The sequence below is a fragment of the Lithobates pipiens genome, unplaced genomic scaffold (assembly GCF_037356315.1).
Source record: "Lithobates pipiens isolate NorthernLeopardFrog02 unplaced genomic scaffold, aLitPip1_a1.2 Scaffold_18, whole genome shotgun sequence".
In the NCBI taxonomy this organism is placed as follows: domain Eukaryota; kingdom Metazoa; phylum Chordata; class Amphibia; order Anura; family Ranidae; genus Lithobates; species Lithobates pipiens.
Window position 1 is genome coordinate 640,665,551 of NW_027507758.1, and position 21,513 is coordinate 640,687,063.

The window sequence follows — 21,513 nt, forward strand, 5'->3', positions numbered from 1 at the left end:
GGGCTCAAGCACAGGTTGGCATAGGACTGCGCTGCCCTGACTGTGGCACTGATCATCTCCTGCACCCCCTTCATAGCCTCGCCTGACCTTGCCTCTCCCTCCATGGCCTTCATGCGCTCCTGAATTGTCAAAATTTCACAGATAAAAAAAAAAGAATGCTTGTCGTTGTCGATCCCAGATTCACTTAATACTTTTGTTATGTCAGTGTCCATGTGGTGGGACTTTGTGTACACAGCTAGTAAGTATTTTGTGGCTGAAAATATAACCTGGAGGTTTTTAAGGTTCACCTGCCATTAAAGTCAATGGGGCCGCCGCGAACTTTGCGGTTCGCAAACATTTGGCCGTGTTCGCGAAAACGTCCAGTCGGAAGTTCGTCCATCACTACACAGGAGGGATATAAATCGGGAGCATCTGAAATAAGCAGAAGTTCTAACCTCTAAGCCACAGAGCTGACACATAAGAGAACCTCCAACACATAAATACTCAAATACTGCACTTGTTTGGATAGGTGACAGAATTACATTACTCAAGAGTTATTCTCCATGATTTATTCTGTGATATTTAGTGGTTCTTTGTGGGTCAGTGTAGAATAGCGATATTACCCTCAAAGTTTTGGGAATTACATTTTGATTTCTAATGTTGGCACACATCTCACATTTTTTGGGCTCAAATTATGATTATTTGGAAATAATAAAAAACACACAAAATTGTGACTCATTTTAAATTTGCATCAGCAATGATATTGTCTGTGCTTTGTAAAGACAGTTTTGGGTAAAGATTGTTGTGAAATGGAGATTAACACATGAAAGGGACAGAGAAAAATATATTTTACCAAAACATCAAAACATTCCACATTCTAGTATTCTTAAAAACAAAATAGATGAGAAAAAAAAAAAAAGCAGTAACATTGTTGCAAGGAACATTTATTTCAGAGAAAGATACATTTCATTTCAACATTAAAAGTATTTATTTATTGTACCATTAGAATCAATGGCTGAAACTTGCATTGGACTACAATAGCGCCAATTTTCATTCTCAAAAAGGCATTTTAGCCAAGCGCTCATTTTGGTATTTACTAACGCGGCTGGTAAAAAAGACACTGGATTTAAAATGAGAGCTATTTGCCGGTCTGAGCATGCTCAGTTGTGTTGGCACCCAGTTGTACAAAAACAAGGAATTTATCTCTTCTCAGACATTTAAAAGATATTTCAGTGTAGAAATCACTTTTTCACACAGTTTAAGGCCTGATTCACACCTATGCATTTTTAGTGCTTTTTGCATATTTGCACTACAGAACGTGTTCCATAGGAAACCATGTTAAATGGACTGTAGTGCAAATCTGCGAAATGCAAAAAGCACTAAAAATGCATAGGTGTGAATCAGGCTTAAAAGCAGATTATCTTTAAATAATATACCGCATATTTCAGTACTATTTAGGCAATTATATCATGCTCTAAAATGATTTCCATGTGCAATTATCCAGGTTTTAGCAGAGTAAGGATTTGGGCGCTATTTCGTTTTAGGGAACTATAGTAAAAATTTGATTTTGGGAGTATTTAATCACCAGCGCTATAGTGAATATTGTTTTAGCGCTAATTAGTGCAGATTTGTGCGCATTAGCACCACGGTGCTATAGTAAATGACCCCCTATGTGTTAGGATGGACTTTGAGCAGTCCAATAGATGTTTAGATAGTTTAGCTGTGTCCATTATCTAAGTGATAACAGTCCAGCCACGTATTTGTGTAATTTTGTTTTTCTATGGCTGTTTGTCGCTTCTATGTACAAACCACAGAGGTACACATCTTCTTTCTTTTGTGAAATGGGACATTATTGTTCCTACAATTTTGTTTCAACATCTGTTTGTAAAAACCCTAAATAGTTGATATATTGGAGACTTGCAAAATAAAAAAAAATAAAAACATAAGCTCATCTGCTTTTCTCTGAAAGGTTTTCAAGAGCAATAGTTCACTTCATTTTTGAGGTCTACTGGAATCTCTCATCACTGCCAGTAAATATTAAATGTATTCTTATTTTTTTTCCTAATGAATTCACAACAGTATGATGTATTACTCAATAAGCAATGTTCATATACTACCTATCTCAACCTCCTGTACTGATACCTTGTGAAAACTTCAATAAAAAGTATTGTTAAAAAAAAAAAAAAAAAAAACGTACCTGCTAGTGCTAGAAGAGATCAGGCCTGATTCTGCCAACACTGCAAATATGTGTGCAATGTATCAGAGGTGCCGTGATCTACTGCACCACTACTAAGGGGGGACAAGAATATAGTTCTGTTCATGATCAGGATATTGATCCATACAGACACTATACTAGTAATGTTGGTGATCAGGATCCTATAGCGTGAGTGTGATAGTGTGCGGACAATCTAATGCTAGCTGACCCTGGCACTATCTGATGTGACGCTAATACATCGATTGGTGAAAAATACTGTACACTGACGCTGTACTAATGGCACTGGTTGGGTGACAGGGGGGATCAAAGGGTGGATTAGGGCAATCAATGGGGTTAAATGTGCCAATCTAAGGTGTGTGGGTGTAAAGTGTGGTGATTATACTCACAGTGTGGTGTTCTCTTCTCTTCTTGAACAGAAAAGGACTCGGGAAGAGAAGAAATCACAAGATAGCTCCCCGTGTTTACAAAATAAAAACACAGGAGTGATTTGTCATTGGCTGCAGGTGATCAGCAGGGTACGGGGCAAAATCATTGGCTGGGACCTGCTGACAAACTTGTCCCACAGCCAATGACAGTGGAGGTTTCTGGGTGTGCGCGTGCATGGGTGCGGACCTGGAAGAAAGCCATGACATAAAAGTACATTACCAGACCTGTATGAGCCGCCCATCCATTGTATTTTTACAACACTTCATCAATGTCTTGGGTGTATATCAGGGTGTGCTTCTTCCCCACATAAGACCTGTGATGTCCAGCAACATTCATATAGAAGACATTTCCCACACTCAAGGCACTAATACACCTCGAGGGTTGTGTGGGATCCCTGATGTACAGGAAGACAGGACTTCAGTGAGGAACAATTCCCTCACTTAGGACAGGAATACGGCTTCTCCTCATGTGAGATCTCTGATGTGTGTAAAGATTGGATTTCACGGAAAAACATTTCCCACACTCAGCACAGGAAAACGGCTTCTCCCCCGTGTGAGATCTCTGATGTGTGGAAAGACTGGACTTCTGTGAAAAACATTTCCCACACTCAGGACAAGAATACGGCTTCTCTCCTGTGTGAGATCTCTGATGTTTGTAAAGACTGGACTTCACTGAAAAACATTTCCCGCACTCAGGACAGGAATACGGCTTCTCTCCTGTGTGAGATCTCTGATGTGTGCAAAGACTGGACTTCTCTGAAAAACATTTCCCGCACTCAGGACAGGAATATGGCTTCTCCCCCGTGTGAGATCTCTGATGTGTGTAAAGACTGGACTTCTCTGAAAAACATTTCCCACACTCAGGACAGGAATACGGCTTTTCGCCTGTGTGAGATCTCTGGTGTGTGTAAAGACTGGCCTTTTCTGAAAAACATTTCCCGCACTCAGGACAGGAAAATGGCTTCTCCCCCGTGTGAGATCTCTGATGTGTGTCGAGACTGGACTTCACTGAAAAACATTTCCCACACTCTGGACAGGAAAATGGCTTCTCCCCCGTGTGAGATCTCTGATGTGTGGAAAGATGGGACTTCTGTGAAAAACATTTCCCGCACTCAGGACAGGAAAACGGCTTCTCCCCCGTGTGAGATCTCTGATGTTTGGAAAGATGAGACTTCTGTGAAAAACATTTACCGCACTCAGGACAGGAATACGGCTTCTCTCCTGTGTGAGATCTTTTATGCACAATAAGATGGGATTTAGAAGGGAAATACTTCCCGCACTCAGTACATGAAAACCTCTTCTCTGTTGGAAGGACGGCCCCGTCCCTCACAGTCTGAGGTTCCTCAGGATAAGAGGAATACGATGGTCCATCTACACTGTGTGGTGCCGGATGGACATTTGAGGTAGTCAGGTTTTCTCCTGGACTATACTGTGTGATGTCCTCATCTTCTACTTTACAGTCTGGAGACAAAGTGAGACAATCCTCTGAGGTTTTCCTCATCTCCCGTCCATCTACTAAAATAGAAATACAAAGATTATTACTAGACATGAGCTGATTGGTTCCTGCTGTGCTCCAATCAAATCATCGGATATAAAATGTCCAGCTGGTAGGAAATGGGTGTAACAAAAGAGAAAATAGGATTTTTAAAACAGCTTACCTGTAAAATCCTTTTCTTGGAGTACATCATAGGACACAGAGTCTCAAGTAATTACTTGGTGGGTTATAGGCCTACCTTCAGGTGTTGACACTGGTATAACCAATACAGGAAGTTGACTCCCCTATATAACCCCTCCTCCTTCCAGGAGTACCTCAGTTTTTGTAGCCAAGCAATATAAGCAATATACTCTCACCCCATAAAACAGAGGGGTGGGAGCCCTGTGTCCTATGATGTACTCCAAGAAAAGGATTTTTACAGGTAAGCCGTTTTAAAAATCCTATTTTCTTTATCGTATATCATAGGACACGGAGTCTCAAGTAATTACTTGGTGGGATGTCCCAGAGCAATGCTACTTGAGGGGAGGGAGATACAACCCGTAGGGTAACCCCCAAACCTGAGGACTTATACTGCTGCCTGCAGCACACTGCGCCCAAAGGCAATATCTTCATTCCATCTTACATCTACTTGATAAAATTTTGCAAATGTATGTACTGAAGACCAGGTTGCGGCCTTGTAGATCTGAGACATGGAGGCCTGGTGACGCACTGCCCAAGAAGCACCAACCGCTCTGGTGGAGTGCGCCTTAACCTGAAAAGGGGGAATCTTTCCCTTTAAACCATAAGTTTGAATTATAACTTGCCGAATCCACGGAGATAGTGGATTTCGACGCTGCCTGTCCCTTCTTAGGACCCTCTGGCAGAATGAATAAGATGTCAGTCTTACGAATCCGAGCAGTTTTCTTCAAATAGATTTTCACTGCTCTCACTACATCAAGACAATGTCGAGATTTTTCTTCCCTGGAACCTGGTCTGGGAAAAAACGAAGGCAGGACAATATCTTCATTTAGATGAAAGCCCGAAACTACCTTTGGCAAAAAGCCTGGATGAGGGCGTAACACCACTCTGTCCTCATGAATAACCAAATATGGCTCTTTACAAGAAAGAGCAGCCAATTCTGACACCCTCCTTCGTGACGATATAGCAACTAAAAATACCAGCTTCCTTGTCAAAAGGACTAAAGGAATATGCTGTAAAGGTTCAAATGGCTGTTTTTGTAACACTGACAAAACTAGATTAAAATCCCAAGGGCTTAAAGGAGATCTAACTGGCGGACTTATCCGCAGCACTCCTTGCATGAAACCCCGGACTAAAGAATGCGTAGCAAGCGGTCTTTGAAACAAAATTGATAAGGCTGAGACTTGACCCTTAATAGCACTCAGGGCCAGCTTCATCTCTATGCCTAACTGTAGAAAGGCAAGAATTCTGCCTATATCTCCGAGGATGCCAACCCTTGGATTCACACCAGGAAACATAAGCTTTCCACACTCTATAATATATTAGTTCTAGAAGCTGGCTTCCTAGCATTAATCAAAGTAGCGATAACTGACCTGAAAAGCTCACGTTTCTTCAGAATGTGGGTCTCAATAGCCAAGCCGTTAAATTTAGCGTTTGTAAAGTAGGATGGAATATAGGCCCCTGCAATAGCAGGTCTGGCCTTAGTGGAAGGGACCAAGGACCCTCCACTGTCATCTTTACGATCTCCGCGAACCATGACCTTCTGGGCCATGCTGGTGCTATCACAATTACCGGATCGGGGGAAAAGCATAGACCAGTGAGAACTGATCCTAGGGGGTCAGCAACACATCTGTTCCGTACGCGAGTGGGTCCCTTGTCCTGTACACAAAGTTGACTAGCTTTGTGTTGAATCTGGACGCTAGAAGGTCTGTGTCCGGAGTCCCCCATTTTTGGCAAACAGCTCAAAACACTTCGGGATGAAGAGACCATTCCCCCGGGAATAGCTGCTGGCGACTTAGATAGTCTGCCTGCCAATTTTCTACCCCCTAAATGAAAACTGCCGATTGGCAGGGGACATTCTCTTCTGCCCAAGTTAGAATCTGGTTCAGCTCCTTTTGAGCTGAGAGACTTCTGGTGCCCCCTTGGTGATTGATATATGCCACGGCCGTGGCATTGTCGAATTGAATCCTGACAGGAAAATCCTTTAACCTGGAGGTCCAGGTCTTTAGGGCCAGATATACTGCCCGAATCTGTAGGATGCCGACGGGTAAGGTACGCTCGGTTCCTGACCATTGTCCCTGGACAGTCGCTTTCTCTAGTACTGCTCCCCATCCTGAAAGGCTGGCATCCGTTGTCACTACCTTCCAGATAATTGGTCTGAAGGTTTTTCCCTTCAGCAAGTTCCGGGATAGTAACCACCAACTGAGGCTCTGGGACACATTTGGGGACAGCCGCATTGGCAAATCCAACATTTGATTCTTCTTGTTCCAAGCAGACAGGATACTGCTTTGAAACAGTCTCGAATGGAATTGGGTATAGGGAACTGCTTCGAATAAAGCTACCATCTTCCCTAACACTCTCATACAAAGGCGAATTGAAGGATTTTTTCTTGACCTGATCATCCTCACTAGCTCCTGTATGGAGCTGATCTTTGCCGGAGTCAAGAACACCCTCTTCTGGGCTGTATCTATGATCATGCCTAGATACTCCAGCCTCTTTAGTGGCTCCAAGGAGGACTTTTTTAGGTTGAGAATCCAACCCAAACTTTCCAGGTAACTGCTTGAAACGGCTACACCCTGTCTTAAGTGAGCCACTGACCGGTCTATTAACAATAGATCGCCTAAGTAAGCCAGGACAGTTATGCCCTGTGTAGGGATGGCCGAACAGTTCGCCCGGCGGTCGTTTCGCGGCGAATTTCGGCTGTTCGCGGTCCGCCATTTCGGCAGACTATTGGCGCCGTTCGCCTGGCGGACTTCCGTGTTTTTACTGTGTAAAGGAACTTTGACCTGATAACACATCCATCATGGGGTACAGGACAGCCAATTGAGACATGACAGCACATGGACACTTGGACATTCCCCCTAACTTATAAATACACCCGATCCGGCGGCCATTTTACATTCTTTCTTCTGTCACTATAGGGAAAGGTTGCTGTTTGGAGCAGGGAGAGATAAACCGCTAGCTATTTGGTACACAAAAGTTCTTTTCAGGACTGGTATAGGTGTTAGGTGTATATAGGTTTGCTGTGCTACTGATTGTTGCAGCAGCCTGAGTGTCTTTTGTCTTAGTTTAGAGAAAGGGACAGGGCGCTGTGTCTGCTGCTATTTTAGGGACAGCCAGATTAGTCATCATCATCATCATCATCATTAGCTGTTACTATCAGGTCCACAAAAGTGCTATTCGAGTAACCAGTTATTGTTCCAGTCTCTTCTGTTTTGCCAGTTTGTATAGGGACAGGAAGGAAACAGTGTGTCAGGCAGTGAGGGTCAGTTTAAACAGTAGCTGTTACTATTAGTTCCACAAAGGTTCTTTTCAGGACTGGTATCAGTGGTATGGTAATAGGCTTGTACACGTATAATATTCTTTCTTCCAAATATAGAAAAAATATTATACTTGACTGCTGCCCTTCTGCTGCAGTCTGCTAATCATTCACAACTCACTTGTTCCACAAAGCTCTTTATCAGGACTGGCAACTTGGTCTGTGTAGGGTGCTACAGTACATAGGGTTGAGTGAGGTACAGTCTGCCGTTCTGTAAGGACTGGTATCGGTCCACAATACATAGGGTTGAGGTGCACTACTGCTGACCGCTGCCCTATACTGCAGCAGTCCTTCAGCAGTATAGGGACTGACTTACAGTCTGCTAATCAGTCACACACAACCTACTTGGTCCACAAAGGTCCTTATAAGGACTGGTAAGGTCCAGGGTGCTACAGTACATAGGGTTGAGTGAGGTACAGTCTGCTGTTCTGTAAGGACCGGTATCGGTCCACAATACAAAGGGTTGAGGTGCATCACTGCTGACCGCTGCCCTATACTGCAGCAGTCCTTCAGCAGTATAGGGACTGACGTACAGTCTGCTAATCAGTCACACACAACCTACTTGGTCCACAAAAGGTCCTTATAAGGACTGGTAAGGTCCAGGGTGCTACAGTACATAGGGTTGAGTGATGATGTCGTGTCTAGTGATGTCACGTGGGTGCCCACAAGAGAGGAAGAGGAGGGGAGTTCAGAGGGAGATATGGACCAGCAGATAGGGAGGAGAAGCAGGAATAACTTACATTGCACAGGAGGGACAAAGCAGACTGCAAATGTATCAGGAGCGAGTCATCGACCATGTACGGTCACATCTGGTGCTCCCAGGACACCGGCACATGGCTCCGCAGTGTGGGCTTTTTTTAACGTGTCCGCTGCTGACAATAGCGTTGCCATCTGCAATCTTTGCAGTCAACGCATTAGTCGCGGTAAGCCCAACACTCACCTAGGGACGACCGCCTTAAGAAGGCACATGGGCAGCCATCACCGAGCCCAGTGGGAGCAACGGAACACACAAAGCCACACTGCAGGCTCTCACCGTCCAGCCTCGTCTTCTACTTCTCCTTCTCCTCACAATTGTCCTCCACTCCACCTTCCATCACGCCAAGCTCACGTTTTTCTGCAAAAAGGCAGGCTTCCGTGGGCCTAATGTTCGAGCGTCAAAAAATGATGACGCCGGATAACCCTCTTGCCCAACGATTGATGGCTGGCTTGTCAGAACTGATAGCCCGCCAACTACTGCCATATAAACTGGTGGACTCGGAGGCCTTTCGCAAATTTGTGGCCATTGGAACACCACAATGGAAGGTCCCAGGAAGGAAGTATTTCTCTGAGAAGGGCATCCCAGAGCTATATGGCCATGTTCAGCGGCAAGTGAATGTATCTCTGGCACACAGTGTCGGTGCCAAGATACATCTGACCACAGGCACATGGTCTAGCAAACACGGGCAGGGAAGGTATATCACTTTTACTGCCCACTGGGTGAACCTTCTGACGGCTGTCAAGTATGTAACCCGTGGCACCCGTGTAGATTTGGTTTTACCGCCACGGATTGCATGCAGGCCTGACTTTTCTTCTCCTCCTCCTCCTACTCAGCTGCCTCCTCCTTTTCCGCCGCTAGCGTCTCTTCCGCTGCACCGCCCAAGCTCCCCAGAACCTATTCCACATGCCAGGTGAGACGTTGCCATGCCGTGCTGCGTCTGTTGTGCCTGGAAGCCAAGAGCCACACTGGCCCGGCACTCCTTTCAGCTTTGCGTTCACAGGCAGATCAGTGGCTAACACTGCTCAATTTGACAGTTGGTAAAGTGGTGTGTGACAACGGTGCCAATCTGCTTAGCGCATTGAAACAGGGCAAAATCACGCACGTGCCATGCATGGCACACGTCTTAAACTTGGTCGTGCAGCGATTCCTTGTCAAATACCCTGGGGTCCAGGACATCTTGCGGCAGGCAAGGAAAATCTCGGCCCATTTCAGAAGATCTTACACGGCCATGGCTCGCCTTGCTGACATTCAGCGGCGACACAATCTGCCCGTCAGACGTCTTATTTGCGATTGCCCGACGCAATGGAACTCAACCTTCTATATGCTTGATAGGCTGCTCCAGCAGAAACGTGCAGTTAACGTCTACCTGTATGAACTCTGCGGCAGAAACGGTTCTGGGGAGCTGGGTTTTTTTTCACCGCGCCATCGGCTGCTCATGCGCGACGCTTGCAGACTTCTGCGGCCATTTGAGGAGATCACCAAACTGGTCAGTCGCAGCCATGGCGCCATCAGTGACATGGTACCTTATGCCTTCTTTTTGGAGCGTGCATTGCGTCGTGTCATTGATCAAGCTGTGGAGGAGCAGGAGCGGGAAGATGAGGAAGTCGCAATGCTGGATGAATTCCCAGGGGGGGCTACTCTATCTGAGACAAGTCAACAACAGGAGTCTGAAGAGGAGTCAGAGGAGGATGGTGCCGGGGCGGATGAGGAGCAAGAAGAGCATGCTTTAAACCTTTCTGGGATCCCTGTTGTGCGTGGATGGGGAGAGGAGAATGAAGAGGACGACATTATCCTGGATGATGAGCAGGAGCCAGGCCACCACAACGCTTCCACTTTAGTGCAAATGGGGGCCTTCATGCTCCAGTGTTTTAATAGGGACCCCCGTATAAAAAGCATAAGGGTCAAGGACCAGTACTGGGTGGCAACGTACTTAGACCCCCGGTACAAACACAAAATGGCGGAAATGTTCCGCCGTCGCAGAGGGCTGTCAGAATGCAGCACTTCCAGGCCTTGCTTCGAGAAATGCTGCATTCTGCTTTTGCGTGCGCTGGCAGAGGAGCAAATCCCACTCCCAGAGAAGGAGTTGCGGGTACCAATCCAACAGCGCCTGCAAGAAGAGGCCGGTTTGAAGATGTGTTGGTGACTTCGGCTATGAGGTCATTCTTTCAGCCGACCCATCGACAGGTGTCATCCGGATCCAGCATCAGGGAACGCCTAGACCATCAGGTGTCCGACTACATTGGGTTAACGGCCGATGTGGACGCTCTGAGGAGTGATGAACCCCTGGACTACTGGGTGGGCAGGCTTGATCTCTGGCCAGAGCTTGCCCAATTTGCAATGGAACTGTTGGCTTGCCCCTCATCCAGTGTCCTGTCCGAAAGGACGTTCAGTGCAGCAGGGGGGATCGTGACCGATAAGCGTACTCGCCTAGCTCACGACAGTGTTAACTACCTCACATTTCTAAAAATGAATGAGGCATGGATCTCGGAGGAATTCAACACATGTGACCAGTAGACCATGTATATGTCTATAAACAATTTTTTTAATCTAGCACACAGACCTTCTTTCTTCATTTGGCTCACTTCCTTGTCCCAAAAAAGCACACCGTACTATATGCCCCTACCCTCCTCTTTGAAGAGGTTGAACGGTGTCATATTTCTACTGGGGCTGCTTATGAGGGGATCACACCATCCCTGTGCTGTGCTGACTTCCTCCTGGGGGTTCTTATTATGAGGGGATCACACCATCCCTGTGCTGTGCTGATTTACTCCTGGGCCTGCTTATTATGAGGGGATCACACCATCCCTGTGCTGTGCTGACTTCCTCCTGGAGGTTCTTATTATGAGGGGATCACACCATCCCTGTGCTGACTTCCTCCTGGGGGTTCTTATTATGAGGGGATCACACCATCCCTGTGCTGTGCTGATTTTCTCCTGGGCCTGCTTATTATGAGGGGATCACACCATCCCTGTGCTGTGCTGACTTCCTCCTGGGGGTTCTTATTATGAGGGGATCACACCATCCCTGTGCTGACTTCCTCCTGGGGGTTCTTATTATGAGGGGATCACACCATCCCTGTGCTGTGCTGATTTTCTCCTGGGCCTGCTTATTATGAGGGGATCACACCATCCCTGTGCTGTGCTGACTTCCTCCTGGGGGTTCTTATTATGAGGGGATCACACCATCCCTGTGCTGTGCTGATTTTCTCCTGGGCCTGCTTATTATGAGGGGATCACACCATCCCTGTGCTGTGCTGATTTTCTCCTGGGCCTGCTTATTATGAGGGGATCACACCATCCCTGTGCTGTGCTGACTTCCTCCTGGGGGTTCTTATTATGAGGGGATCACACCATCCCTGTGCTGTGCTGACTTCCTCCTGGGGCTGCTTACGGTGCTGCTGTCAGTGCTGTATATCACGGTGCGGGTGTGAGTGCTTAATGTCACGCTGCTGATGTCAGTGCTGTATATCACGGTGCTGCTGTCGGTGCTGTATATCACGGTGCTGGTGTGAGTGCTTAATGTCACGCTGCTGATGTCAGTGCTCTCTATCACGGTGCTGCTGTCAGTGCTGTATATCATGGTGCTGATGTCAGTGCTGTATGTCACGCTTCTGATGTCAGTGCTCTCTATCACGGTGCTGATGTCAGTGCTGTATGTCACGCTTCTGATGTCAGTGCTGTATGTCACGGTGCTGCTGTCGGTGCTGTATATCACGGTGCTGGTGTGAGTGATTTATGTCACGCTGCTGATGTCAGTGCTCTCTATCACGGTGCTGTTGTCAGATGACTCTATCAGGGTGCAGGTGTCATTGCTGTATGTGATGCTGCTGGTGATCATCTCCTGCACCCTCTTCTTTGCCTACCCTGGTCCCTGACCTTCCCTCACCTCCATTGCCTTCATGCACTCCACAGTCCTGAATTGTCACAACAATTTCCCATATAAAAAAAGAATGCTTGTAGTTGTCGATCCCAGATTCACCTCATACATGTGTTATGTCATTGGCCATGTGGTGCAATTGTGCAAAGCTAATAATTATTTTGTGGCTGCAAATTTGACCTATAGGTTTGCGAAGTTCGCCTCCCATTGAAGTCAATGGGGCCTGCCGCGAACGTTCCGTTTCGCGAACTATCGGCCGCGTTCGCGAAACGTCCCGTCGGAAGTTCGTCCATCACTAGCCCTGTGCCCTTAACCTAGCTAGAGGTGGGGCAAGTACCTTTGTGAATACCCGAGGTGCTGTAGCAAGGCCGAAGGGCAGGGCTACAAACTGAAAATGCTTCTTTTCTACCTTGAAACGCAGAAACCTCTGGTGAGGAGGGAATATAGGGACATGCAGATATGCATCTCTGATGTCGATGGATGCCAGAAGTTACCCTCCTTGTAGGATAGATACGACTGACTTGATTGACTTCATGCGAAAGGAGCGTATCCTCAGGAACTGATTTAGATTCCGTAGATCTAGAATTGGTCTGATATCTCCATTGGGCTTTGGCACCGTAAATAGGTTTGAGTAAAAACCCAAACCCTGCTCTTCTTTGGGGATCTGCATGATCACCCCTTGAGCCAATAATTGGTCCAACGCTTGCAACAGGGATTGCTTTTTAGCTGGATCCCTCGGAACGTTTGACCTGAGAAAACGGGCCGGTGGAAACTCTCGAAATTCTAGCTTGTATCCTAGAGATACAGTGGAGAGGGTCCGTCTGTCCTGAATTTCCCTCTGCCAGACTTCTGAGAACTTCAGAAGTCTTCCCCCCCACCTTGGTGAGGGGGGATGCCTCTTCATGATGAGGCCTTGGTATTTCTGCTTTGCAGACTTGCGGCCCCAGGTCCTCCTCTGTGCCTGGGTCTGACCCTGAGATCCTCCCGTGGGGTTTGACGGCAAAGGCCATCGCCCCTGCCTAGAGGAGGATGCCCTTGGCGCTGGGGAAAAAGTCTGTTTAAACGAAGGACGTTTATATTTTCTTTTGACTGGTAAAAGAGTACTCTTTCCGCTGGAAATAGTCTGAATGTATTTATCCAAGCTATCTCCAAAAAGGCCTTCTTCTCCCTTAAAGGGGAACCCAGTTAGAAAATTTTTACAAGGCGTTTCAGCTGACCAACCCTTTAACCAAAGGGTCCTTCGCATGTGTGCAAGTACAAGCGCCAGACGTGATGCCTGGTGAATAGAGTCTTTTATAGCATCTATGGCAAAACATAATGCTTTAGACCCCATTCACCCCTGAGCGTTTTGTAGCTTGAAGCCCAAAGCTACAAAACGCTAGAGGGGAAAAATTCTATTATTCGCAATGGAGATGGTTCACATCTCCACTACATGTCGCCTGAAGCCAAACGCCTGAAGCTCAAACAAGTTCCGGACCCTTTTTTGTCGCTCGAATTGAGCAGATTTGGGCGTTTTTCTTCTTTTAACATTGGTGACCCTTTGCCCTGCACAAAATCGCGGCAAATCGCGGTAAAAAACACGGTAAAAAACGCCTCAAAAAAACAATTGAAAACGCTACGCTCAGGTGTGAATGCAGCCTTAGGTAGCTCGGCCAACTCCTGAGCTTGTTGTGCAGGGAGCTCTTTGAGGGCATCTGTAAACTGGTCCTTGAACCACATCAATACCGGGGGGCACTTAAACACCTTCCCGCCCAGACCAATTTTGAGCTTTCTGCTCTGTCACAATTTGAATGACAATTGCGCGGTCATGCTACACTGTACCCAAATGAAATTTTTATAATTTTTTTGCCACAAATAGAGCTTTCTTTTGGTGGCATTTGATCACCTCTACGGTTTTTATTTTTTGCTAAACAAATAAAAAAAGAGCGAAAATGTTGAAAAAAAAAATTTTTTTTGTTTCAGTTTCAAAATGTTGTAAATAAGTAAGATAGGCGGCAGGGATGGGCGGCACGGATGGGCACTGATAGTCGGCATTGTTTTGTGCTAATGGATGCCAATCAGTGCCAAACAGTAATGCATGCCAATCAGTGATGCCCATTGTGGGCACTGATTGGCATTCATTGTGGGCACTGACTGGCATCCCTGGTGGTCTAGGGTGGCATACCTGCTGTTGGGCATCCCTGTTTGTCTGGTGGCGTCCCTGGTGGTCCAGTGTGGGCATCCTCGGGGGGCTGTGCTGATAATCGATCAGCACAGACCCCCCTGTCAGAGGAGCAGCCGATCGGCTCTCCTCTACTCGTGTCTGACAGACGCGAGTGAGGAAAAGCCGATCACCGGCTCTTCCTATTTACACTGTGATCAGCCGTGATTGGACACGGCTGATCACATGGTAAAGAGTGTCCATCGGAGACTTTACCGAGATCGTAGTTGCGGGGTGTCAGACTGACACCCCGCAACAATGATCACCACGATGCGCGCCCCCGTCATATGACTTCCAGTCAGGATTTTGAAACCACTTTGCCACCGTCATTTGACAATGGGCAGGCGGCAAGTGGTTAAGGACTGACAGATGCCAATGGCTGCTGTCGCAGGCTGAGTTACAGTCCCTGCTAAAGGAAAAAGACGTTTTTAACAGACCTTCCAACTTTTTATCTGTTGGATCCTTAAGCATATGTGCATTGTCCACTGGACAAGTTACATTTTTATTCACATTGGAAATCGCAGCGTCTACTGCTGGAATCTTCCACCTTTAATGAATTTTTCCTCCACAGGATAGAGATTAGAGAATCTTTTAAGAGGGGAGAAATGCTTATCCGGATGATCCCATTCGGAATAAATAAGCTTTTCAAGTAATGCGTGTACTGGAAACGCATGTAAAGGCTGAAAAGGTTTTAAGGATCTTAAAGAGGATACCGGACCTTCAGCTGCCTCCGTTAGGGGTAACATGAAAGTAGAGCGAACCATCTCTGTAAGGCTCTGTACTTGAGCTTGTGAAGGTGAATGCTTAGCTCGTCTGTATTATGCAGACCTGAAGGGAGAGGGAACCCATGCTGCTTTCAAAACAACTGCCGGTTTATGCCGCTACACAGCAGGCTAGGATACCTACCATAACTGTGAGTAATATATATAAAAAAAGAAGCCAAACTCCTAAAAGGAGGAGAGGGGGAGAGGGAAGGAGAGGGGGAGAGGGAGGGAAAGGGGGGGGGGGGGGGTTCTGTCAGCGTGCTGCTAAACTCTGCAGAGTTTTAATGATTATGGGAATTTTTCCCCTTAGCTGCTAAGCAGCTGATAACCATTCAGCCTGCTAATTCCCTTAGGAAAGTAAGAACCCCCTCTGCTGGACAACACATATACTGAGACAGCGTTGTTCTATGGCATTTAAATCCTAATCTGCCTCTTCCTCCTCCGCGGAGATCTTCTTTCTTCTATCCTCTGTGCGGCGTCTTCTGGGTAATGGGTCGCGCTGTGTTCTGGGAACTGTGTGTGTCCCAGAACACAGCGCGTCCCATTCACAAAGAGCTGCGCGACTCGCGCATGCGCAGTAGGAAACGGGCAGTGAAGCCACAAGGCACCACTGCCTGTTTCCCTTACATAGAATGGTGGCGCCGGGACCCGAGAGCCGAGGGACGGGTCGCCCTCGGGCAGCCGACATCGCGGGTGCCCTGGACAGGTAAGTACTTATTAAAAGTCAGCAGCTACAGTGTTCGCAGCTGCTGACTTTAAATTTTTATTTTTTTAAACCGGCCCTCCTCTTTAAGGCATATAAAGGTTTTCTCTTTTTTCTTTTAAAAGAAAAAAAAGAAAAATCGCATTACTTTTTATTTTATTTTTACCTTATCCTCGCTGCAGGATACTGCTGAAACAGCAGATCCAAATTTCACCCATCACGGCGGGCTGTGTTAACACACACTCAAAGACTGGGGCCCTTATAAAAGGGGTTCTGCTCTTTTGGGCCTTGTATAGCACCCCTCAGGGAAGCTTTAGGAAATGTAGCAAGATCAAAAAGCGTCCTGGTTCCTAGGGTCCAGCTCTCAAAGAGAAGCATTACAGGCAAAACCTCGTTCTTGCATTGAGGTCCAGGTACCATCCTATGGCCTCAGTGGCGAGGATGGATCTGATTGTGGAGGTTTCTTTAAATCCAGCATGGATCCCTCCTGGAGCTCCTTAGAGCACATCTTCACTCGTGACCAACACCTTTAGACACTGGTGAAAAAACTGAGGTACTCCTGGAAGGAGGAGGGGTTATATAGGGGAGTCAACGTCCTGTATTGTTTATACCAGTGTCAACACCTGAAGGTATTCCCATAACCCACCAAGTAATTACTTGAGACTCTGTGTCCTATGATGTACGATAAAGAAAACATTATGTGTATATATAGCAGTGGTTAGAGAGAGCAGAAGTCAGGACTATGTAATGTACAATATCGAGTATATAGTGCAGGGGTCAGGAGTATGTAATGTAGAATATAAAGTATACAGTGTAAGGGTCAGGACTCATAATATTGGTATTCAGTAATCAGTGGAAGATGAAATGTTTACATGAGAAAAGTTGCAGAGGTCCCACACCGCTGCCTCCCATCTCCTGAGACTGCACTCAGTGACTTGGGTCTGAGACTATACAGACATATCCCTCCACCCGGCACAGCCAGCAGACAACACAACAAGTAATCCTGGGGGGATTGTTCTGTCAGAGATCATGCTAGACCTGGGCATGGGGCATAAGACCCAAAGTACATGCTCAAGGTGCCAAGGTAGAGCAACATTTATGGTGAAAATCAACCTTTTGCTGCCAGCTGATCCCCAGAATCTCCATAAATCCAGTCTAGATACATAAATTGTGTCGGCAGCACAGAGAAGGAAGATTATCGGAGAGAAATCCAGGAATACAGGACGGGGAACACAGCTCAGGAAAGTGACCAGGGGATTACAGGCTGATATCACCCAGTCCCCTCCCTACTCTGGACCAATCAGTGAGCAGTATGGGTGGAGGAATGTATTTAGTGTTAATGACCCACCTGTGCTGATCTCTGTAGGAGTGTCCTCCTCTATAAATGTCCCCGTTATTCCATCCTCCTCCATAGACTGCTGATCATCCCTCACATACCTCTCTTCTTCTTCTGATTTCACCTCAAATTCTATATCGATTGGATCTCCACTCTAAACCAAGAAAATGAGAGAGAATATCGTCTGTAAGATAGAAGATTTATTATTGTGACATCACATAGAAAATCCACACATTGTCTCTATAAGTGTGTTTTATATCCTCCATCCCACCAACCTTGTAACAGTGGGGGATGGTGTGACCTTCCTGAGTAGAATCCCGGGAATACAGAGGACGGGGACATCTCTCTGGTGGGTTTCTGTAGCTGGATGACTCCACCATGGTGTCCTGGTACAGATCTTTGTGTTCTTTTAGATACTCCTCCATCACCCCATCCTCATCATCCTCCTCTTTTATCTCTTCTTTGACTTCAACTTTAGACTCTCTCAGGTTTCCACTCTGAATATATAATATAAATGACATCAATGGTAACAATGCAGATAATGTACAGATCCTAATGATACTATCAGTGATTGTTCCTCATCTACCTGATGATGGTGGGGGACGGTGTGATCTTCCTGTGTGGAATCCCGGGAATACAGAGGACGGGGACATCTCTCTGGTGGGTTCCCATTACTGGATCCATCTGTAGGAAACACACACACTGACTGAATACATTGTTTCTATGTGTTTATCAGATGATGGGGGATCTAGGTGGAGCCTCCGTACTGCTCTCTCCTTTACAATAAAGTCTCCTCTTACCCGGTGATGTGAGGGGCGGCTGATTGTCCATCATGACGTCCTTGTAGAGATCCTTGTGTCCTTCTAAATACTCCCACTCCTCCATGGAGAAATAGACAGTGACATCCTGACACCTTATAGGAACCTGACACACACAATGATACAGTCACCATCCAGACACATCCCTTGTCTGTTACTGGATAATGTCCCAGAATTCCCAGAATCCTCCTCACCTCTCCTCCATCATCTCTCTGGTGACTTCTAGAATCTTCTTTGTATTTCTCTATTCTATCAGGGAGGGAGGTGGAGGCAATGTGATGGTCATATGATCTCCAGCCTTAACAGGAGGAAAACTCTACATCTGAACACAAAGAGCAAAATCAGATTATATTCCCAGAATCCTTCTCACCTCACCATTCAGGTTTCTATTTTATTAAAGCCCCACTTCAGGGTGAGATATGATTTACCCACACAGGACCCCCACACTATGTAGGTTTAAAGTTTGTAGCAGGTATTCTGATGTCATTATATACAATGCAGGACCAACAGTCCTACTTTGCTAATGAGGATACCAAGGGTCCGCCCACATCCTAAGAGCACCAGAGAAAAAAAAAGAGATGGAGGGACATTCGGAGGAGGAGCTGTGAGGTCAGCGTGATGTCATAGGACATATAGACACTGGATGGAGGGACATTTGGAGGGGGAGATTTGAGGGGCCAGCCATGTGAGGACCCCATACAAACCAAATCATTGTTCCTGGGTGTGTCCTTCCTCTCCTAAACTGAAGAGTGAACTTTGACCTTTACCATACAGAAATCTGTCAGGAATGTGTGAAAGTAAGCTCTCATGTGATCAGGTGACGTGCGGAGGAACGGAGTGTAAATAGCAGACAATTTTCTCCAGAGCTCCTAATGGTGGGGATGGATTTTGCTGAGTGCTGGTGCCAAGTTTCCACCCCCCAGGATCCCTGCAGGTGTGGAGAAAAGCTGTGTAAGAGGATATGGAGGAGAGATGAGGAGGAGATCCAGGAATCAGGATAAAGGTCAGGACAAGCAACAGACGAGCGCATCCAAGAGATGAAGCCGGGGTCACTACACAGAAAATCAATCCAAGGAAACAACAGGCAGGACGAGGAATAGCAAGAAGGAGCTCAGAGACAAATGAGAATATTGCTCAGCCAATGGGAGATGATCTCAGCATGACTTACATAATGAAGGAGATGAGGGGGAGGGGAGGAAGTCACTTATGGTGACCATAGAGACATGGAAATTCAGCTGGTTCAGCAGGGATCGGTCACATTTCCATCCATGTGTGGTCACTGCCGGATAAAAGTCACTCCATCAACGGCTGCAGCCAATAGCTTCATCACTGATCTGTGTATTCTGAGAGCGGAGGAGCGCCCCCCATTGTCAGAATACAATAGAGCAACAGGGAGGATTCCCCCATCCCCCTCCAATGTGTGGATGGGGGATTCAATTCAACTTTTTCACTCAGCCCTAGGGTTGCCCCCTCATCTCTTTAACCACTAGAGATCTGCACTATAGCCGAATGACGGCTACAGCGCGGACCTGCTTTGCCGGGGCAACGTCTATTGACGTCGTCCCGTGCACGAGCGGCCTGCGCGCCCCCTGTGAGCGTTGCGCTCTGTAATCAGCGAGTCTATGAGACTCCCCTGATCACAGATCGGAGCAAGGGGTCGATCCCGACCCCTTACCACGTGATCAGCTGTCAGCCAATGACAGCTGATCATGTGATCACAACAGAGTCGGTAATTGGCTATTTTTCCTCCTCGCGCTGTCAGCCGATCACCGGCGGCCGTGAGGGGGACTTCAGCCCCGATCATGGCGAGCTGGAGTCAGCACATCAGTGCCCACCTGCCCCCTGCCAGTGCCACCTAAGTAGGGAAAAAAGTGAAACTCATCAGTGCCACCCATCAGTGCCCACAATCTGCCGCAAAAACAGTGCTGCACCTCAGTGCCACATATCCGTGCCCATCAGTGTCATCTACCAGTGTCCATCAGTGCCATCTATCAGTGGTACCTATCAGTGCCCATCCGTGCCACCCAATCTGTGCCTATCGGTGCCACCTTATCTGTGCCTATCGGTGCCACCTTATCTGTGCCTATCGGTGCCACCTTAACTGTGCCCATCAATGCCCACCAGTGCCGCCTTATCAGCGCATTTCAATGAAGGAGAAAATGTACCTGTTTGCAAAATTTTATAACAAACTATTAAACATGATTTTTTTTTTTGCATCTTTTTTGTTTGTTTAGAAAAAAATAAAACTCCCAGCTGTAATTAAATACCACCGCAAAGAAAGCTCTATTTGTGGGGAAAAAAATGATAAAAATTTAATTTGGGTACAGTGTTGTATGCCCGCGCAATTGTCATTCAAAGTGCATCAGCGCTGAAAGCTGAAAATTGGTCTGGGCAGGAGGGGGGTTTAAGTGCCCAGTAAGCAAGTGGTTAAACCTGAACACATATGAATTACACGGGTTCTGAGCCTAATTTCATGCAGATAAGGCACCAAGTGAGTTTAATTACCACCTTAATCAGACACAGAACCCGTGTAATTCATATGTGTTCGGGTTTAAAGGGATGAGGTGACAACCTGACTGAGCCCACTGGCTGAACAATAAAACTGAACCATGTATGGCCAGATTTGGAAGGAATATATATTTATCATCAACTGATCCCCCTGAAGGGGTTAATCTACATATTACCTCCTCTGCCGCCAGATCCAGCAACGTCTCCTCTTTACGTCCTTCCAAATGGAATGTCCTGTGTACATGACATCACTTCCTGTCTTTACCTGACATCACATCCTGTCAGCATTCCATAGAGCCTTCCATTCTGTGAAGAAGTGAGATTACCATCTTGTGGAGATCAGAGGAACTGCAGTCCTGAGAAACATCTCGTAGTAGTGTGAACACGGCCTTGTGCTGTGTGTGTATGTACTGTATATCCTTCCCCTTTCTCTCCTCCCTCAGTGTGTATGAAGAGGTGGAGCTCTGAGTGTGTATGAAGAGGCGGAGCACTGAGTTGTATGAAGAGGCGGAGCTCTGAGTGTGTATGAAGAGACGGAGCTCCTGAGTGTGTATGAAGAGACGGAGGTCCTGAGTGTGTATGAAGAGGCGGAGCTCTGAGTGTGTATGAAGAGGCGGAGCTCTGAGTGTGTATGAAGAGACGGAGCTCCTGAGTGTGTATGAAGAGGCGGAGCTCTGAGTGTGTATGAAGAGGCGGAGCTCCTGAGTTTGTATGAAGTGGCGGAGCCTTGAGTGTGTATGAAGAGGCGGAGCTCCGAGTGTGTATGAAGAGATGGAGCTCCTGAGTGTGTATGAAGCGGGGGAGCCCTGAGTGTGTATGAAGAGGCGGAGCTCTAAATGTGTATGAAGAGGCAGAATTCTGAGTGTGTATGAAGAGGAGGAGCTCTGAGTGTGTTTGAAGAGGCGGAGCACTGAATGTGTATGAAGAGACGGAGCTCTGAG

At 46.8% G+C, this 21,513-nt stretch overlaps 1 protein-coding gene across 2 annotated transcripts; it reads right to left on the reverse strand.

Annotated features, from left to right (window-relative positions):
- Positions 1–907: 907 nt before the first annotated feature.
- LOC143989655 (uncharacterized) lies at positions 908–20,819 on the reverse strand. 2 transcript variants are annotated; one of them, XM_077489914.1, is made up of 7 exons: positions 20,749–20,819; positions 18,259–18,386; positions 18,047–18,170; positions 17,833–17,930; positions 17,522–17,743; positions 17,259–17,400; positions 908–4,134 (listed from the first exon to the last, which is right to left on the reverse strand). In XM_077489914.1, exons 3-7 carry the CDS (start codon positions 18,129–18,131, stop codon positions 3,038–3,040), a joined length of 1,644 nt encoding a protein of 547 aa, XP_077346040.1. In that variant the 5' UTR covers positions 18,132–18,170; positions 18,259–18,386; positions 20,749–20,819; the 3' UTR covers positions 908–3,037. The 2 variants fall into 2 exon arrangements, with proteins under 2 accessions (XP_077346040.1, XP_077346039.1); XM_077489913.1 differs by having other exon boundaries at positions 18,047–18,386.
- Positions 20,820–21,513: the final 694 nt, after the last annotated feature.

Excerpts from the sequence above, each read along its gene's own strand:
- LOC143989655 (XM_077489914.1), bottom strand. The coding sequence starts at position 18,131 with ATGGAGGAGTGGGAGTATTTAGAAGGACACAAGGATCTCTACAAGGAC. Across the intron at positions 17,744-17,832 it reads CCGTCCCCCACCATCATCAG|AGTGGAAACCTGAGAGAGTC; the intron begins GTAGATGAGGAA and ends TTATATATTCAG. Across the intron at positions 17,401-17,521 it reads CCATCCCCCACTGTTACAAG|AGTGGAGATCCAATCGATAT; the intron begins GTTGGTGGGATG and ends TTCTTGGTTTAG.